At 41.5% G+C, this 19,112-nt stretch overlaps 1 protein-coding gene across 1 annotated transcript in view; it reads left to right on the top strand.

Annotated features, from left to right (window-relative positions):
• F13a1 (coagulation factor XIII A chain) overlaps positions 1 to 19,112 on the top strand; it is a 169,753-nt gene that overhangs the window by 8,890 nt on the left and 141,751 nt on the right. The window contains exon 2 of the mRNA XM_035441525.1: positions 4,648 to 4,836. Coding sequence (XP_035297416.1) covers positions 4,648 to 4,836 — 189 coding nt within the window. The remainder of the gene's footprint in view (positions 1 to 4,647; positions 4,837 to 19,112) is intronic.

Genomic DNA, 19,112 nt, shown 5'->3' with positions numbered 1-19,112 from the left:
TGTGTGTGTGTGTGTGTGTGTGTGTGTGTGTGTGAGCCTCTATGGAGGCCACAAGAGGCATCAGATCCCTTAAAGCTGAATGTGCACCATGCTGCTTCTGGGACATGTTCTTGAAAGCTCTACTTCTTGACTGGATCCCAGGAATATTCTTACTGGGACCCTCACCTGCCCTCCAGACACTGATTTTTGAAGTCTAGAATCCCAGAGACTGCACCAAAGCCCTCAAAGGTGGAATTGAAGGTGGCCACGAGCTGCCCACTGTGGTGCATGAACTGAACTTGTGTCCTCTGCAAACTTAATTGGTGAGCCATCTCTTTAGAACCTTCAGTAGCTGCCGAGATTGCACAATTACAGAGTATTGAAGTAGCTCCATGCATATTACACAAAATACTATTATCTGAAAAGAAATTTTGCCATGGCTACTTCAGAGACCACTGCTCTGATAGGAGTTTTGTGAAGCACAACACCAGTGCTCCAGCAAAGAAACCAGACTGCCTTTGGAAAGGCCAGAGTCTCCCAAATCACCAAGCTCTCCATCCTCCAGTACCTACTAATATCACTCAGGACTAACACTGTACTGTATAATGTTCAGCTGACCTCACTCAGACTCACTAGATGTTAAGCAGGTTCTTCAGGCTGGGACATGAGGTAGAAAGCCTGGTGATAAGGCTTTCTGTGTAGATAAGAATCCCTGAAAAGTCAAGGCATTAGAACTAACAAACTTTCTTTGGGGGCAACTGATCATAAAAGATGCAGTGTACTGATTATGGAGATAAATATAGAGAGCATTAGGACCTATAGACCCATGCCCTACAGACAGACTAATCAGCACCATACTCCCTCCAGCATAGGCAAGGGCTTCCTAACTGGACTTCCAGACTTCAAGACTGACACCATCCCAACCCTCTTCCATTCTGTCCCCAGAAGTGGTTTAAACTTACATGTATGGACTTAATTGTTATGTCAGTTTACTGTTTGGGGTTTTCACTGGATCCTCAATGCAAAGTCTAAACCCCTGACCAAGGTTGATGAGGCTTACAGGAACTCCTGGCCTTGAGCATCCATTGTGCTCCTCAACTCCACCTTCCCCAAAGCCAGGCTGTTGTCATCTAGCTTCTCATGTGATCATTCACTCTCCTGCCTGAGCCATTCTCTCTGCTTGATGCACTCTTCCCCAGCGGTCCTTGTCAACATTAACTGTCAATTTGACACACCCTAGAATTACCTGAAAAGCCAGACTCAATGGAGTATTTATCTTTATCAGATTGATCTTCAGGTATGTCTATAAGGCAGTTAGGAGGTGATTGCCTAATCAATACTTGTAGTCATTTCTTGGGTGACAGCGCAAAATATCACACTATAGAAATCTGACTGTAGTGAATAGTAAATGTACTGAATGCACGCAGAACGTCCAAAATGATTGTGATATTGTGGAACAGTGAAGCAATTCTACCAGTAGAAATGTAATAGGAATTCATGTAAGGCCTTAAAAATGGAGCCATAAATAAAACAAAAACAGTTGCATAAATAAATATAGCCAAATAGCTACACAGGTGAGAGATCTGTGGGTGTCTGGGCTAAATTGCAATCCACTATTGATAGAAATGACATCAGAATGTGTTTTAAGGATTTTGCTTCTGTATATGCTTAATGTAAATTCCTTTGTAAGATGTAGGTGTCTTGATGATGCCTGAGCTGAAGAAACCAAACTACACTTCATTTTACAAGATGTATTTAACAGTCTCATTGTAGATTACTGAGAAAGCTACAGCCAGAATAATGTATTTTAGTCAAGGGAAAACTCCTCATGAAGGAAATTGATAAAAATTAAATCTATTATGAAACAAAGGGATTCATAAATTTTTGGAAATGACTACTTAAAGAAGGGGTACAAGTTGTGGTTTTACTCAGAGGGTGTCTCAGAGTGATCTTTAAACTCCACAGTACCAGATGAATGGAGACTTGCTCTGGATCCATGTGGAAGTCAGAACCAGGATGTGTGGTCAGAAAATCCACAGAGAAGCAGACATTAGGCCATGTTGAGAACATGGGAGTTGTGTAAGAATGGACTGGGTGTTTCTTGAGGTAGTGAGTGTCCTATACAGTCAAAGACCAGAATCTATGCATAGAGATGGCGCATCCATACCTAGACCATCTACTCAATGGTCCATAAGGTGCCTTTGTCTCTGAGATTCAGTGAAGTTGTGATATCGGGGCATTGGTTCCACTCCTGTTCATGAATGGAGAACTGATGGATCCATTTGGAGATTTGGGGTTGATGATGATGATTAAAAGATACTATTTTAAAAGGATTTGTGTGTGTGTGTGTGTGTGTGTGAGAGAGAGAGAGAGAGAGAGAGAGAGAGAGAGAGAGAGAGGAGAGAGAGAGGAGAGAGAGAGAGAGGCAGAGGCAGAGAGATAGAAAGAGAGAGGGTTGTATATGTATTTATGTATATGTGCTCTTGTATGTGCATACACACTGGTGCATGTGTATATATGTGTATGTGGAGATCAGAGGTCAATATTCAGCATCCTCTTGAATCATTAACCACCTTATTTTTTGAGACAGGGACTCTCATAGAACCTAGAACTAGACTACCTAGCCAGAAAGCCTTGGGGCTCTGCCTGTGTCCAACCCTCCAGTCCTGTGATCACAAATGCTTGCTGCTGACACTTGGCTTTTGATAGGAACTGGCAATCTGAACTCAGGTCTTCATGCCTATACTTTACCCACTGAGTCATCTCCTCTGCCCCCATACTGAAGGTATAACATTCAACAATTGTATATGCCCAGCTCATTCTTAGGTTGCTGTAACATTGGAATTGTGGCTTTAATAAACCAAGAGAAATTAGAAGAAAAGGCAGCATGGAAAAAGTCTCCAAAATTACACATCTGTGGCTTTCAGTTTAGAGGAAAAAGTAATCGCCAGGAAAAATTATTCAGGATGAAGTGAAAAGTAAAACAGTGTCTTAGACTTTGCCTGCCTAATCTCACAAATCACCCCACCACATGGAGTAGCTCCATCAGAGTTCATGAATCACTATAGGTTGATGATCCCACTCTGTGCCAGGTACAGTACCAGACCTGCCCACTACAACTTAATCCTCATAGATATTTTCCAGGTATCATATCCTCATTTAAAAATGGAGAGAACTCAAGTCTGGAAGGAAAATAGTCATATACAAGGATTTTGAGACTCAAATTTCAAACTCAATTCTACCCAAACTTTGATTTTTATCTTGAGTGTTTCAGAGACTACCAAGTTTGAGGGATATGCCCAACTTCTTGTTTGTTTGTTTGTTTTTTCTCTACAAGGTAAAAATGGAGGCTATGGGGACTGGGGACCATATCTAGAATTTCCGTCTAAAGCAAAGGGGTTTGGGAATGTTGCAGGAGACGCTTCCATGTGGACTTAAGCTCAGCAGTTGTGCTATCTGAATGCAGTATGTCTCCAGCCACTCGAGGAAAGCATGTGTCAAGTAGCTAGGCAGTATGTCTCCAGCTGTAAGAATAAGGCATGCATCAAGTAGTCAGGCAGCTTGGAAAAGAGAGGCCAGGCTACCTGACTCACCATCCCTTACATGGAACTCCAAACCTATGCACAGAAACCAATTCCCCCCTCAGTCTCCTAAACAATATCATAGAGCTTCATGTATATGGTGTGGTGATAATGTGTATGAGAGCATGAAGACAGGGAAAGTGGGAGAGCTTGCCCTTCTTCAGAACTAGCATATGTCAGGCTCTCTGTAAGTTCCTTTTGCTTGTGGAATCTTGTGTCACCATCATGTGTGTAAGCCTCTGGGTGATGTTGTAACCTAACACATGAGTCTGTAAAATAAGTGGATGTATGCAATATATGCAAGACTACAGGAGTAGAAAACATATAGTTGAAATGTATACTCCTGACTCCAAAAGACAAGAAAACCATGGAAATTTTAGCATCAAAAAAAAAAAAGAAAGAAAGAAAGAAAGAAAGAAAGAAAAAGGAAAAAAGAGTCTGACACCTAGATGGCTCATTTAGGAGCCGAGGAAGTGTGAGTCTGACTCTGCCTATGCCAGTGGACATGGTCACATGTTGTCACACAGAAAAGCTGCCTTTCTTTCTAGAGCACTGTCCCCTTCCCCCTCTCTGCCTTTGAGGAAGCAGGGCTACTTTTAGAATTACAGTCGGAGGACATCTGACCCTTCCTGGGGTGGGAGGAGAAGTTTAGATTAATGGCAAGCTTTGTGCCTTTGAGGCTTTGTCAGATTTGATCCCTCCTTTATGAACGATGGGGCAATTGAAGTGGCAGTGCCACACAGGGAGGCAGAGTCATGATGGAAAGAGCCTGACTTAACAAAACCCAGCATGCGATGGAAGGCTTGAACTCTGACCCTCGCTTCTCTGTATCTAGATCTACAAACTAGGCACCCTTCTCTCCCAAAGTGAGTATTCTGTGCTCTGAAATGAGCTCTCAGGTGGGGAGAGGTTAAAAAAAAAATCTGTCTTCCAAAACAAGAGGCTGATTCTCAAATCTGCTGCCCCCTTCTTTCCCTTGGAGCTCCATTCAGTCAACTTTCTTCTAGTAAAATAACCTTGATTATTGAGTATGTGTTTAGGTCAAACATCTTTAATGCTTTTCTTATTTTGCTTTCTGCATGGACAGATTACCTGAAAGTGACAGCTGTTCACCTATTCAAAGAGAGATGGGACAGCAACAAGGTAGATCACCACACGGACAAATATGACAACAGCAAGTTGATTGTCCGTAGAGGTCAGACTTTCTACGTCCAGATTGACTTCAATCGTCCATATAACCCCGAGCGGGATCTCTTCAGAGTGGAATATGTCATTGGTGAGTGCTGCCTGTCCTAACCATGATACCAGGGGGCACATTGAAGAGAAAGGTGGCCACTGGTACAATTATACCCCTTTCTAGCCCTGTATTTAAGATTGGTTGGAGTAGTGGTCAAATTGGCCAAGCATCAATAATTTGGAAATCTATCATATAAATATGTTTAGTGTAAAAAATCATTTAACTGTTTTGTTTTTCTCAAATGTTATTGGCATCCTATAGCTGTGACTTAACTTTACAGTGATTTAATTGGTTTCACATGCTGGGAGCATTTGCAAACCTCAGCATCTGATCTTCATATTGGGACCCCAAAGTTAGATCTGTGAAAGGTAGTCTCCAAATGTCCATGAGAAAAGTATTGTCCAATAAAACCCACTGGCCACTTTGTACTCTACTCTTGAAAACTGATGGTGTTTAGGTTCTGGAAAGTACCATTTAGCTATGTTTGGTCCATTGATTCTCAAATTAATTTGGTTTTGATTCACTTTTACAAAGTCACTAATACTTGACATATTTAAGTAAACATTGTCTGGGCATTTATGAATATCAAAGAAACACGGACACAGAAAAGGAAGAATGGCTCCAAGAAAGGAAATGTGTCCACACAATCACTCACAGGAGTTGAAGAGAAAAGCCAGGCAAACCCGTTTTTCTTTCCTGCTGCAGGAAAGAGGATTCATCCCTCAAACAGTAGCTTAAGTGGGAGTCTAAACCTTCAGTTATAATCAGAAATAAGACAGGAATGCCTTCCATCTCCATTTGTTTATTGAACCACCAAAAGAAAGCATTGCTGCATGGGTTGCAAAAAGAAATTGTGCTAGAGGAATATCTTTTATAAACAATGGGGAATAAGAGTTAAAACTGCATATTTTTGATAGTGTTATGAGTGTACATACAGAAAACACAATGAAGTCAAAGGAGGGAAGGCACAATATTAAAACTTCTGAAGATGGTTAGATAGAGATGGATACCTAAAAATCACACCCTTTACTTCTCAGCTTTAAGCACTTAGAACTAAAAAGTGCTCCATATACAATGATAACCACAATTTTGGAAGCCTAAAAAAAATATAAGATACAAATTTATATACGTGATATAAGTACCATGAGAAATCAATGAAAAAATGAACATATTCCTAAGTGAGAAGTTTCAATATGTTTCTCATAGTCTTCCAAGAGGTGTTGTGTAGGGGAAGCTGTAGCCACGCCTACTTAGGGGCTGGCTACAGCTTCCCCTACAATTCCCCTTTTAGTCTAAATGGTGTTGGTTAAAAGTTATAACATCTCAGTTAGGCTGAAGTATAAGTTTCATTTCCATCTGCGTAACATGGTGACCACAGCTCATGGGAATGTGTAACAGGCTTTGGTACAAAGAGATGTGTTGCCTTGATTTGGGGTTTTCAGACAGGTTCTTATTATCTAGTCTTACTACAGCTTATTTTGGGGTGCTCTTGGGATCAACATGTGTGAAAGAATACAAGACTCAGTATAGCATGAATAATAAAATCTCAGAGACAGATATTGGGGTTCAAGCTGAAGATCAGAAAAGCAAAGCAGCTCGCCAGCAGCTCTTACCTCAAACAAGGCTGGAATGGAGATCCTGTCTTCCCTGTGACTGGAAACTGAATCTCCCATGAGACCCTTTGCTTCTTCCTTATATACCTCTCCAGTATTGGGATTAAAGTTGTGAGCTCTGTGACTCTTTCAGATTGATTCACTCTCATGTTGTAGCCCAGGGTGGTCTTGGACTCACAGATATCCATCTGCCTCTGTCTCCTGAGTCCTGGTATTAAAGGTATATAACACCGTTGTCTGGCGTCTATGGCTAACTGGTATGGCTGCTTTGCATTCTGATCCTTGGGCAAGCTTTATTAAATCATAAACAATATATCACCACAACTCAGGGCTTGGCAGAGGGGAGACTTAAGTAGTAAGGCAACAGAGACCTCGGTGGACCCCAAGGTGTGATATGTAGCTGGACTAGGTTCTTCAGAGTGGTCTCTTTGCAAAGAAGTGGGTGAGCCCTTTGTCTCTGTGCAAGGAATGGTCCTTGGTTCTTGGTTGCCCTTAGGGAAGGGCTGTAATCTTAACAGAGTTGGTTTCCTGTTTGGGCCAGCAAGGTTCTCAGAGTGGGTCAGAGATGGAGAGCTGTTAGCCACTACTGTCAGCCTTTGGAAGACAGTCTGGGAGACCACAGTCTTTAAAAAAAGGGAATAGTGTTGATTTTATTTCTTCAGTATAAAGGAAGAAAATAAGCACATAACTCGTCTTACTTTTGAGCTAAAAACCTATATATAGTCAAGCTAACATGTATTTTAAATCTTGCTTAGCCTTTTTTACATATTGAGCATTAAGTGCTGTTCCATTGTGGCCCTTCTGGGAATTATTACATTAGTGTATTTTCTGATTCCAAATCTGTCATCAATATAAGAAAAAGAAAGTAACAAAATTCAATGTTCTACTATTTAGTAGTTGAGAAATCACACACACTTAAAGGGGACAATTAAGGGGGGGTCAGGGATGGGGGATTTTTCTCCTGCCTTTATTTCCTGTCATTCGAATTGTTACAGGAACATTGCAGCAACAGTGTAAGGCTGGGCTATCCTGAGCTTTTTCCATCCCTTGCCATTTTTCTTCTGGAAGAAGAAAGCCGAGGCGCTGGTGACAAGGCTTCACATGATGGGAGGAGATAAGTGGCTCCCACAAGCTGCCCTCTCCATACATAAATGTTTGTAAAAATGTTTAAATTATTATTTTTTAAATGACAAGGACTGCAGAAATGGCTCAGAGTATTGCTCCTGTAGAGGACCTGGGTTCAATTACAGCTCTGTGTCAGTTGACTTGCAACCACCTGTAACTCCAGATCCAGGGAATCCAACACCCTCTTCTGACCTCTACACACACCTACACTCACATGCACAGACATACACACCTGCACATAGTTAAAACTAAAATAAATCTTTCAAAACTAGAGGGTTGAGCACAATTAAAATATATCCACAATGTCAGTTGAAGTATTCATTTTAAAGGACATATCTACTACTTGCAGAATGTTATTGCTCTGTTAAAATCACACACACACACACACACACACACACACACACACACACACACACATACACACACACACACATACACATAAATCTTTCTGCTGATTTGCTTCCAGTCCACAGCCAGTACTTCTTGTTTTTGTTTCCTTTTGCTTCCCCAGGACTTTGTCTGTAGTGAGATGGGCTGGGGCAGGTTACTACTGTGGAGTATCCCTTTGTTGCTATCCTCAGAACCTAGCTCATGGGTCTTATTTAGGAGTGACTCTGCCTTCTAACTAATATCCTTCCTTTGTTTCTCTGCCTTTCTTCCCTCTCTTATCTCTTACCTCTTGTCCTAGGGTTTCTATTTCTGTGAAGAGACACCATGACCATGGCAACTCTTATAAAGGAAAAGCATGCAAATGATGTGGCTTACATATAGTCAATCATTATCATGGCACAACATAGCAGTGTTTAGGCAGACATGGTGCTAGAGAAGGAACTGAGAGTCCTACATCTTAACCCTCAGACAACAGGAAGTGGTCTGAATTAGGCATAGCTTGAGCATATATGAGCCCTCAAAGCCCGCCCCCACAATAGCACACTTCCTCTAACAAGGCCACACCTACTTCAACAGGGCCACACCTCTAATAGTGTGACACTGCCTATGAGCTTATGGAGATCAACTACATTCAAACTAGTACACCTCTCTTCCTCCTTCCTGTCTTCCATATTTAAATACACATTTAATATTTAAATGATTCTTTTAACATATTTAAGCAAGATGGCCCCAGATAAACCTATGTGTATTGGGTTTTCCAGGGAGAAGGTCTCACCAGGGGAAAGTCCTGGTGAGAGTTAGGACATATTTACTCTGTCAGGATTTTGCAAGCTTCTGTTTGACAACTGCATTCATTAGCTGTGGGCAGACACAGCCAGCTGGAGCATTAGGTGGGAAGTGTTAATGAATTTGAAGAGGTGGGTGTGGCTTTTTCTCTCTCACTCCCCTCAGCCTGCAGCAATGATAAATCATGAAAGCTGGAACAGAGCGTTAATTGTGGCTTTGCTAACCTGTGGCTGCAGCTAGGACTTGAGAGCAGTTGGTGGTGTTAATTTGCTGTTACTTTAGCACACTCCCCACTTCTTCATAATTGAGAGAGAAAAAAATCATCCTTTAAAAAATCACTATGATTATTAACATATATTAACTGTACAAACTAATGGGTTCTACTGTGACATTGCCAGACATGTATACACCATGTCATATTCATGCTCTTTTCTGCTGTCTCTTGCTCTTCCCCTGAATAGTCACTCTTCTACTTTCAAGCCATTTCCTCTCTTTTCTCCTTTCCAATATTGACAGACAAAATGACACTCATCCTTCTATGTGTGGCTTATTTTTTAACATGTTGTCCTTTAACCCCCTGGGTTTTCCTGCACATTTCCTGATTCCATGTATCTTTAGAGATAGATAATACTCCACTATATGTATCTATCATATTTTCTGTATCCAGCCTTCTGCAACAGGCACTTTGGTCTAATTTCATATCTTGGCTGTAGTAAATAGTGATGAAGTTCACACAGATATGCAAATTTCCCTAGCGTCCCCTGACTTAGATTCCTTCAGGTATGTTCCCAGGAGTGGAATAGCGAGATCATAAACCTAGTTTTAATTTTTTTGCAGAACCTGTATGCACTTTTCTACAGGGGCTGTATTAATTTGTACCCACTAATAGTTATGTGTTCATTTCCCATATCTTATTCCAGTATTTGCTGTTGTTTTTCCTTCATTTTGTTTTGGTGATAATAACTATTTGGGCTAGATGAGAAAGTTGCTCCAAGGAAAGAATTCTTAGTTGCCCTCCTCAGCAGCTCTCCTGAAACAGGAAAGGACACGATGTGGCCCTCTGGAGGAATGCTAATCAATGAACAACTTCTGACTTCCTGGGTTCAATTGCAAGAGCCCCAGATAATTGAGGCAAGGACTTCAGAGCCTCTCTTGGCCTTTTCCTCAGTCCACAATGGCCCCCATGGCCTCACCCTTCACACTTCCAGTTCCAGCAGAAAGAAGAGGAGGAAGACACTAGTAAGACCAGAGCCTTTTATCAGAAAAGACAAGCATTTCTCAGAAGCTTCCAAGAAAGCATGCATGCCTTGCTAGCTCCTTTCTGGGTGAGAACCTGTAAACCTATCATCTTTCCCTGGTTGTACTGGTCACTCTTACATTGCTCTGACCCAAACATCCAAGAAGACAACTTAAAGAAGGGCAATTGTATTCTGGCCCATGACTCAGAGATATTGTTCAGACCCCTTATCTCTGCTAACTTTGAGCCCATGATGGAACAGAATGTGTGGAGCAGGAGGCAGTTCAACCCACTTATTGTAGACAGTGAGCAGAGAGACAAGGAGCTGAGGACCAGGTGTAAACTTTGAAGTTAGAACTCTAGTGCTCTACTTCCTCCAACTAGGACCAGCCTCCTCAACTTTCCCAGAACCTCTCAAAATAGTAACTCCACCTGGAGACCAACTGATCAATGTGTGAGCCCGTAGGGCATTGCAGATTCAAGCTGTAACACCAGGTGTCTCCAGAGGAGACAGCACTAAGAGTATTTGTAATGTAGCTTAGATTCCTGTCCATCTCTGTCAAACTGGGAACACACAGGGGCAGCCCTTCATGACAGTATCACTAAGGTTAGCCATTTGTGCTTACCAAAGCATTTCCAGGCCTAGGTCAAGTTCATATATGTAATATATCTATAGCCCTATGATGCATCAAAATATTGTCACCAACACTTCAATGTCTGTATTTCTCTCATTTCTTTTTTTCTTTTTTAATTTCTTTTGTTTTCCAACTTTTTTATTTGAATTAGGAACAGGATTGTTTTACATGACAATCCCATTTCCCTTCTCCCACCCGTCCTCCCCTACCCCCCCCTAAAACCTTATCTGTCACATTGTATTTCTCTCATTTCTTGAGTAGCATTTATTGAAAGTCAACAGAGTATCAGGTCCGGAATGGGAATGACATAAAGATGTCTCCTTTGTGATGGTTTGCTCCAGCACATGCCATGTAGTTGTGGAGCATCAAGGCTAGAGGAGAGATACTCAGAGCACAGAGGATGAGAGCCTGGATGAGGCTACAGTTGCAAAAAACAAGAACGTAATGGGATTCAAGAAATACTGAGGAGGCAAAATGTATAAGATGGATGTGAGGCAAGAGAATGAATGAGTCAAGTGTAACTTTCATGCTCTTTTAGCTGTGGTGACAAAGACAGAACAGAAGAGAAGCCTGAGTGTGGGAAGTGATGATGGTGGCAGTGATTCCCATCAGTGACTCACTGGCATGGGGTACTTCAGTGCAGGGTGTTTTGGGTTTTCCACTTGCTTCTTCCAGCACCATTCTGGATATTGCACTATGGCCACCACTTTTCAGATGACATTAAGATTGAAATGATTAAACAAGCATGCCCAGGTTGAACCTGGGAAGTGGTGGGGCTCCTCTATGGAGTTCTTGAGGGACTTTAGTGACTATATGTTCGAAGACAGTGAGCATATGAAGCATAGGGGTGGGGTTTGGATTGGGCAGAAGAAAACTGGAATAGTATACACATCTCTATAGACAAGTTCACTCAGCAAAAGTCAGTCATGTAACCAGGAGACAGGGACTGGAAAGTTGTCTTGGGGAAAGACAACTTTAAAGGAAGATGTTAGAAACTGGAATCCTTGAGGGGGAAGCAGGGCCTAAAGGATCTGAAAGCAGGAGGAACATGTAGTCATCACAGTCACTCAAGAACTTCGCAGAGCAGCCCCACTACTTTCCAGGTTCAACCTTGCCATATTTGTTTAACCGTTTCAATCTTAATGTCATCTGTATAGTGGTGGCCATAGGGAGGACACTAAGACTAAGAGAGTTAAGTACCTTAAGGGGACAAGAGTGACCATGGTTAGAGTTTCCCACTGGACTCAACAGTTAGGAAGGCATTGATTACCTGACAGTTGTTGTAATGATCTGAAGGTAAATAAGGTATGAGATAACAGGTGTGTCAAAAGTAGGACAATAAAATCTCAATGGTAACTAGAAACATGAATTAGAGGAAGGGTACTTTGGCTTGGTGTTTGTTTCAGGATTGGGGAACTTGAATGTAGTAGGTTGATGGTTCAGCATCTGGTGAGGGACCTGTTCACTGTATCCCATCACAAGAGGACGGCATCATGGAGGGACCATATATCTAGGAGGGGGAAGTCACAGGGAAGAAAGCTAGAGAGACAAGGATCAGACTCATTAGAACAGCCCACTCTCTCAGAACTAACTTCTCCTGCAAGAGCAGTATTCAGCCCTTACAAGATCAAGTCCACAAAAACCTGGCACTAAGCACTTTGCAGAGTAGTTCTACCTCACTCTGACATGCTGTCACACCGAGGACCAAGCTTCCGGTGCATGTTCTTTGGGGAACACATTAACACTTTATTTAAATTATTACAGTGTGAGAGCCAGATCTTTTAGGACCTTCTTTCCTTTTTTTTTATGGTTCAGAAATTCCAGATAAAATTATCACGCTGTTGTGTGCTTTTCACACATATAACATAGTTTCTCTGCAGAGAAATTTCCTGCCCCAAATCTCTTAGTGAAATAAGTCACAGGCCATGTTGTGTCTACACTTGATGCTTCATTTTGCAGAAAACGGGTTATTTCGACATTTCAGAGCAGCACTTCTACAGGGTGTCATTTTAAATCTTTGCTCCTGTGGGTTTCCACATTGACAACGACCATGCTCATTTCTAAGCATCTGTGTGAAGCAACTAATAATGGCATCTGAGAAACTAGGACAGTGTTTCCCAGGCTGCCTTCCTCATGAACAACTGTCAGGAGATGCTCCCAGGGAAAAGAAAGAAGTTCTGTGGTCGAATGCATTTGGCTCATGCTGTGTTTTGTGCCTCTTCAGTTGCCACACATATCTGCATATTAGAGACTTCACATCAGCATGCAGTCAAAACACAAATCTCGCCTAGAGAAGTATTTACTAAAATTGTTTTACTGCAAACACTACCCTAGTATATTTTTATTGTTATAGTACCCTTTAATAGGATGCAGAACTCGCCCTAAGAAGTACAAAGCCCGGGCTCGCTATTACCTTTATTCTGTAGAGCACTAGGAAGAGTGGATGCTGTAATTTGAGTGGCTTTGGAGTTATGTGGATGATGTTTAATATGACATCCCTTTTTACTGTATGACAATTTAAGATTTTGTGCCAGCATTACAATAAATATCAAGTTGGCATTTATAGTCAGTAACTATCTTTTCAAAAAACATTTTTAGCCAGGCAGTGGTGGCACATGGATTTGATACCAGCATTTGGGAGGCAGATGCAGGTGAATCTCTGAGTTCAAGGCCAACCTGGTCTACAAAATGAGTTCTAAGACAGCCAGAACTATAGAGAAATCCTGTCTTGAAGAAAACAAAAAAAAATCAAACAATTTTTTAAAAATTATCCTCTTTATAATCACATTTTTATTGTCCATATTTTTGTTTGGCTTCTTTTACAATAATGCTTATTTTTTTCTTCAGTGTACACTTAGTGGACTCTTAGTGAACACTTTGCATGACAAAGACCAGACTGGGGTCAGACAGGAAGGAGCCTCTGTCTTCATGGGGATTATGGTCATGGGGATATTCTGAGCAGTAACATGCTCACTGCCTGCCTTTGGAGAGTCCCGTGGTCAGGAGGATAGTGTGAGAAGTAGGATGCTCAGCTTACTTCTGCCTCCAAGGGGCTGGTCCACAGTCAGTGGGATGGTCTGAGAAGCAGAGGTGGAGCTTGGTGCCAGCTTCTGGGGAAGCTATTTGCAGCTATTTTGAAAGCAGTGTCTCACTGAGCAGAACTCGGGGAAGCCTCTAGGAAGAGCCTTTGAAGATGGGTCTAAAATGGGTGGTAGCAGTATCTATTTTGGGACAAAGGACAAGAAGGTCATTAGAGCATGAAAACTGGAAATATGGGTTGTTTTGTACCACTTGTCAAGCAGTTTCAATGTCTATAAATAACCAGAAGCCTTGTAGAAGGGTTTTAAGTAAATAAGTAAACTGTTAAGGGGATCTGAAGCCAAGAGCTGTAGCTCACTCATGTAATCCTGGCACTTGAGGGGCTGACACAGGAGGATTGCTGCAAGTTTGGGGTCATCTTGGGCTAGAGTAGCACACAGTCACTGTTGTCTGCACAGCTTTGGGGACTGAACTAACAGGAGTGATGAGAGGATGAAGAAAGGACAGACATAGGTACAGAAAAGCTGGCGTCAGGTTTGTTGTGCTCACCCTGTTGGAAACCACCAACTGCAAAACTCGGAAAAGTCAGCATGTTTACGTTTGAGTTGAGAAGGCTGGTTTATTGTATACAGCCAAATAAGGAGGTGAGTTTACCTGATCTTAGCAGGAGGTCTCTATAAAGAGGTAGTAGGGCAAATTGATCCTGGACTACTACATCCAACCTTCGAGTAAAAATAAACCCTTTATTCTGGAAACTATGGAACTAATAAGCTAACTGATTATGGATTAAAGAACATAATTTATATAAAATGCCCTTTCAGCTCAGCTGTGGTGGCACACACCTTTAATCCCAGCACTCAGGAGGCAGAGGCAGGCAGATCTCTGTGAGTTCTACAGAAAAAATTCCAGGACAGGCTCCAAAACAATACAGAGGAACCCTGTCTTGAACCCCCCCCCAAAAAAATGCCCTTTCATGCTAACAAAAAAAAACTGGAAATGACAAAATTTGAGGCAGAAAGGGTAGCAGTAATCACCACTGAAATCTGGGAACCAAAGTTCACAGGAATTCAGTAACTTATTTGAGGATATGGACAAATGATTTCTATAGGCATTTCCCAAAAGAAGAGATATAAATGTGATATGTGAAAATATATTCTGCCTCTCTAATTACCAACAAAATGTGATTTAAAAGCACAGTGAGATGGCTGTCACCTTTTAGAATGGCAATTATCAAAAAGTTGACCAATGACTAATGTTGGTAGAGAACACTAAGAGAAGGGGATCCTTGTATATTGTTGGTTGGGATGTAAATTAATAGGTCATTGTGGAAAATAGTATGTTCATTCCTTCAAAAATAAAACCATAGTTATATGACCCATGGACCCCACTTCTAGGTATTTATTCACAAGATTAAATAAATATGCTAAAAGGGAATGTGCACTTGTGTGTACTTTTTAACATTATTCATGGTAGCCAAGATATGGAACTCACCCAAGTGCTTATCAATAAACTAGGTGTATGTATTCAATGAGACACTATTAAACTCTGTTCCTTCTAACAACATGGGTTGATATGGAATTATTGTTAGTGAGATAATCCTATCACATAAAAACCAAATAGTGTTCCCCTGTGAATCTTTTATATGAAATTTTAATTTTTAGTTATGTGTATATGTTTGTATGGGTGCAAGAAGCGGCCAGAAGAGGCCATTAGAACCCCTGATGTTGGTCTTACAAGTGGTTGTAAACCACCTAAAATAGGCAGTAGTAGCCATACTCAGGTCTTCTGGAAAGAGCAGTAAGTACCTTTAACCACTGAGCTGTCTCTCCAGTCCCCACATGTTGAATATTGAAGGTCCGTTGCATGGAAACAGAGAGTGGGAGGGTCATTAGTAGAGTCTGGAGGCTGTAAGTGGTGTAAGGAGAGGGAAGACATTGATCAGGGAGGCCAGTTTCTGTTAGTTGGAAGGAAAAGGTGTGGTGACCAGCTGCACTGAATGGTGACCACAGTAAATTACTTGCATGCTTCAAAAATGCTAAAGTAATAGATTCTTGGTGTTTTCAATGGGCAACGTGGTAGCTATGTTAGTTAGCTTGGTTAATTTTCCTATGATACATATATGTAGATCCAAATGTCTACAATTACCATTTATCAATTAAGAAGAAATTTATACAAAAGCAAGAAAACAGTTTCAAAAGGCAAACACCAAATGACTGCTGTCCTGTCTTCTCTTCCGTGGTGGCAAACCCAAGAATCCCTGAGTCTCTACACAGAAATACCCAGTATCCATGTGACATTCACACTGATGACTGATTAGTCCAAGTAGGAGCTCTGACAACCCACAAGCCAACTTCTTCCTGGAAAGATTTGCCTACCATTCTAGTTTGAGTGATGGAGACTGTTTGAGGTACCAGTATCCATGTCTTAGTACCTGAGGCCTCACCCACCTTAAGAAGAGCTGGGCATAGCTGTACACATATTTGGCTGCCATCACCTCTTGCTATCTCAGACCCTTCCTGCTCTTTCCACCTCTCTCTCTCTCTCTCTCTCTCTCTCTCTCTCTCTCTCTCTCTCTCTCATTCTTGTTCTTACTCTTGTGAATAAGTATACACACACATACACATACACTAAGCATAAATATCTATGCATCCCAGCCAATAATTACAAGTTTCTAAGAAAATTAAGGTTCCAAGGTTATCAGCATCACCAGTGTATTTTACATACCATATGCTGAATAGAACATGCAGGAAGGAAATTTGGAGGGTTGGGATGAAGTCTCACCTGTACCTCACTCCATCCTTCTCCTTTCTGGTCCTCTCATCTGACCTTCTCCTTGCCTCTTTCCCCATCTGTAAGCTCAGGTCTTACTGTGACCTCCTGTACTTCTGAATTAATAAGCTTGGCTCATTAGTGCCCACAGAATTAAAACTACTTGTTTAGAAAGTTGTAATCTGAACCAAGGCGTGATGAAGTGCTGGTACTGCTGGATGCTCCCTATAATTCTAAGGTTCTTGCAAATATGAAGTGAAGCAGGAGAAAAGTGGGAAAAGATACCTAATGAAAACTAATGTGCCAACCATCACACCTTGCTCTTAAGGCTCCTATCTAAAAGGAATCATCATGTAAGTGGAAAGAAAATTCACTAAAGAAAGGCACTAAGTGGACTAATTATTCATCACCCTTGCCCTCTGGTTCCTTCCTGAGTGTGCTGCAGGGATTGATGGGGGATAACTGGAAGCTCTTTCAACTGCTTAGTGATCGTTGGTTGCTAATAAGGTGACCCAATTACCAGCCAGCCTTACTCTGTATATTCCAAGTGTATAGGAAGCTGCATCTCCATGGTGTTTCTTACAGGAAATAACCCACATAAAGTGCCACTACAGTAGCAGCCAGACAGGCTGCATTAAGATGAGCTATAAATAGCCTGGAACATCTTTGACTAGCCTAACCCAGGATCTCAGTCCCTCCCTTCTTGAAGTTATTTCCTCCTGTTTCTGTAATCGGTCACTCTCCATCTTTGTCTCATCACTCTTTCCTGCGTCTCTCTCTCTCTCTCTCTCTCTCTCTCTCTCTCTCTCTCTCTCTCTCTCTCTGTGTGTGTGTGTGTGTGTGTGAGTGTGTGTGTGTGTGTGTGTGTGTGTGTGTGTGTGTGTGTGTGTGTGTGTACCTGCAGGCCAAATAAATCCTTGTGAACTCACCAAATAGTAAGACCAATCATCATGCAACAATCATCCCTCCACTAGCCAGTGAATAAACTCAGAACCACTTATGCCTAGGGTGTGTGTGTGTGTGTGTGTGTGTGTGTGTGTGTGTGTGTGTGTGTGTGTGAGTGTGTGTGTGTGTGTGTAAAAGAAGTTTAACAACACGTACTATCTTCATTTAGCTTGAGTGTTACATTTAATTGGCAGGTAAGAATTCCACATTTTCCTAGGGGGCAGGATAATATTTTGGTACATGTACACATTGTTGCTTTACACACAGATCATCTGTCTTCTCAAACACATTTATTTGTGATGAGACCATTCAAATCCCCTCTCCTACCAATTTCCTTTTCACAGTTCATTGTTGCTTGCTATAATAGCGCAAAAGCCATTTTATCTACTTATCTGTATCTTTGTTGCCATTAAATAGTCTCCTTATTCTTCCTTTTCCCACCCTTCCTCAGGCCCCAGTAACCAGATTTATACTCTACTTCTGTGAGCTTAGCTTTTTATATTCTACACAAGTAACCTCATGCCCCATCTGTATTTATATATCTGGACCATTTATTTAAAACTGTGAATCTGAGGCCACTGGCATTTTCAGGAATGCCAGGGTTTCACTATTTTATTACTAAGTAGTATTCCATTTTATATATGAATCATTTTCATTTTCCCTCCACTAGGGGACCTGCCTATTGTGAACAGTACTGAAATAAATATAGAGTAGTTGATGATTGTTTTGCATACTGAGTCTGTGTCCTAGGGTGCACCCTCAGTGTTCCAAACCTTTCTTTAGTGTCTGTTACAGATATAGTATTAGGTATTCTGCAAACAATCAACAGTTAGTGAACAGGCAGGCAATCTGGAAGAAGACGGTAGGCAAGAGCTGAAGAGCCAAATCTCAGACAAGGCAGATAGGACTTGAGAAGAAGCTTAAGGAATTGGGAATGTTTCAAGGGTAAGAGCCCTGACTAGCCTCTAGGAGAAAAGAAGCTGTTCATGGAGGTCAAAAGGCTTGTTCTGTAAGTGCTCATCAGCTTCTACTGTAAGAGAATTCCTTTATGGCTACACTAAGAGCTTGGACACTACTCCCTCTCCAGGCACAGAGATGAAGGTCAATCCTGGGGAGCCTGTGAAGACTGGACTGCCAGAACAGAGCTGTTTTACTGGATTGGTAACTGGATTCCTGCTTCTTGGTGATAGGCTGGATTCTCCACACAGCACATCATCATTCCCCCCCCACCCCGAAACAATCCATTTCATTGTGTTAGAGTCCAGTGCAAACCACCTCCAAAAATCTCTTTTATCAAATGATCAGAATCTTATTAACATAATCAAATCCAATTAAGTCACCTCTAGTTTCCAAGAACGGTTTCAAAGCAGCTCAAGAAAATGTGCAGGTCTCTGTGAAGAAAGGAGCTGGTACCTGTTCCTTCTACAAACTCACCAAGAGTACCTGTGGGAAGGTTCTAAAAGGGAGAGATGGGGAATCCATATTATTCTGCCATCCTAGAAAGATCATAGTTTCATGCTTGAAGCTGTGGAAAAAAAACATACTTTTTAAATAGAAATTTCTGGAAGAGATATGTAAAATGGTAATAATATGGGTTATAATAAAACTAAGTATTTAATCTCAAGCATTTATTTGAATGGAAATTGGAGAATTTTGTTCATGAGTCACATAGCTTGAGCAGCTGTTATCATCTTCCTAGTCTCTGGTCAGGTAGAGATGTAGCTATTTGCATGATGAAACAGGGGCCAACTCCCAGAACACTAGGCTGAGTTCATC

The sequence above is a fragment of the Cricetulus griseus genome, chromosome 3 (assembly GCF_003668045.3).
Source record: "Cricetulus griseus strain 17A/GY chromosome 3, alternate assembly CriGri-PICRH-1.0, whole genome shotgun sequence".
NCBI lineage: Eukaryota > Metazoa > Chordata > Mammalia > Rodentia > Cricetidae > Cricetulus > Cricetulus griseus.
This window is presented reverse-complemented; position numbering and strand designations above follow the sequence as displayed.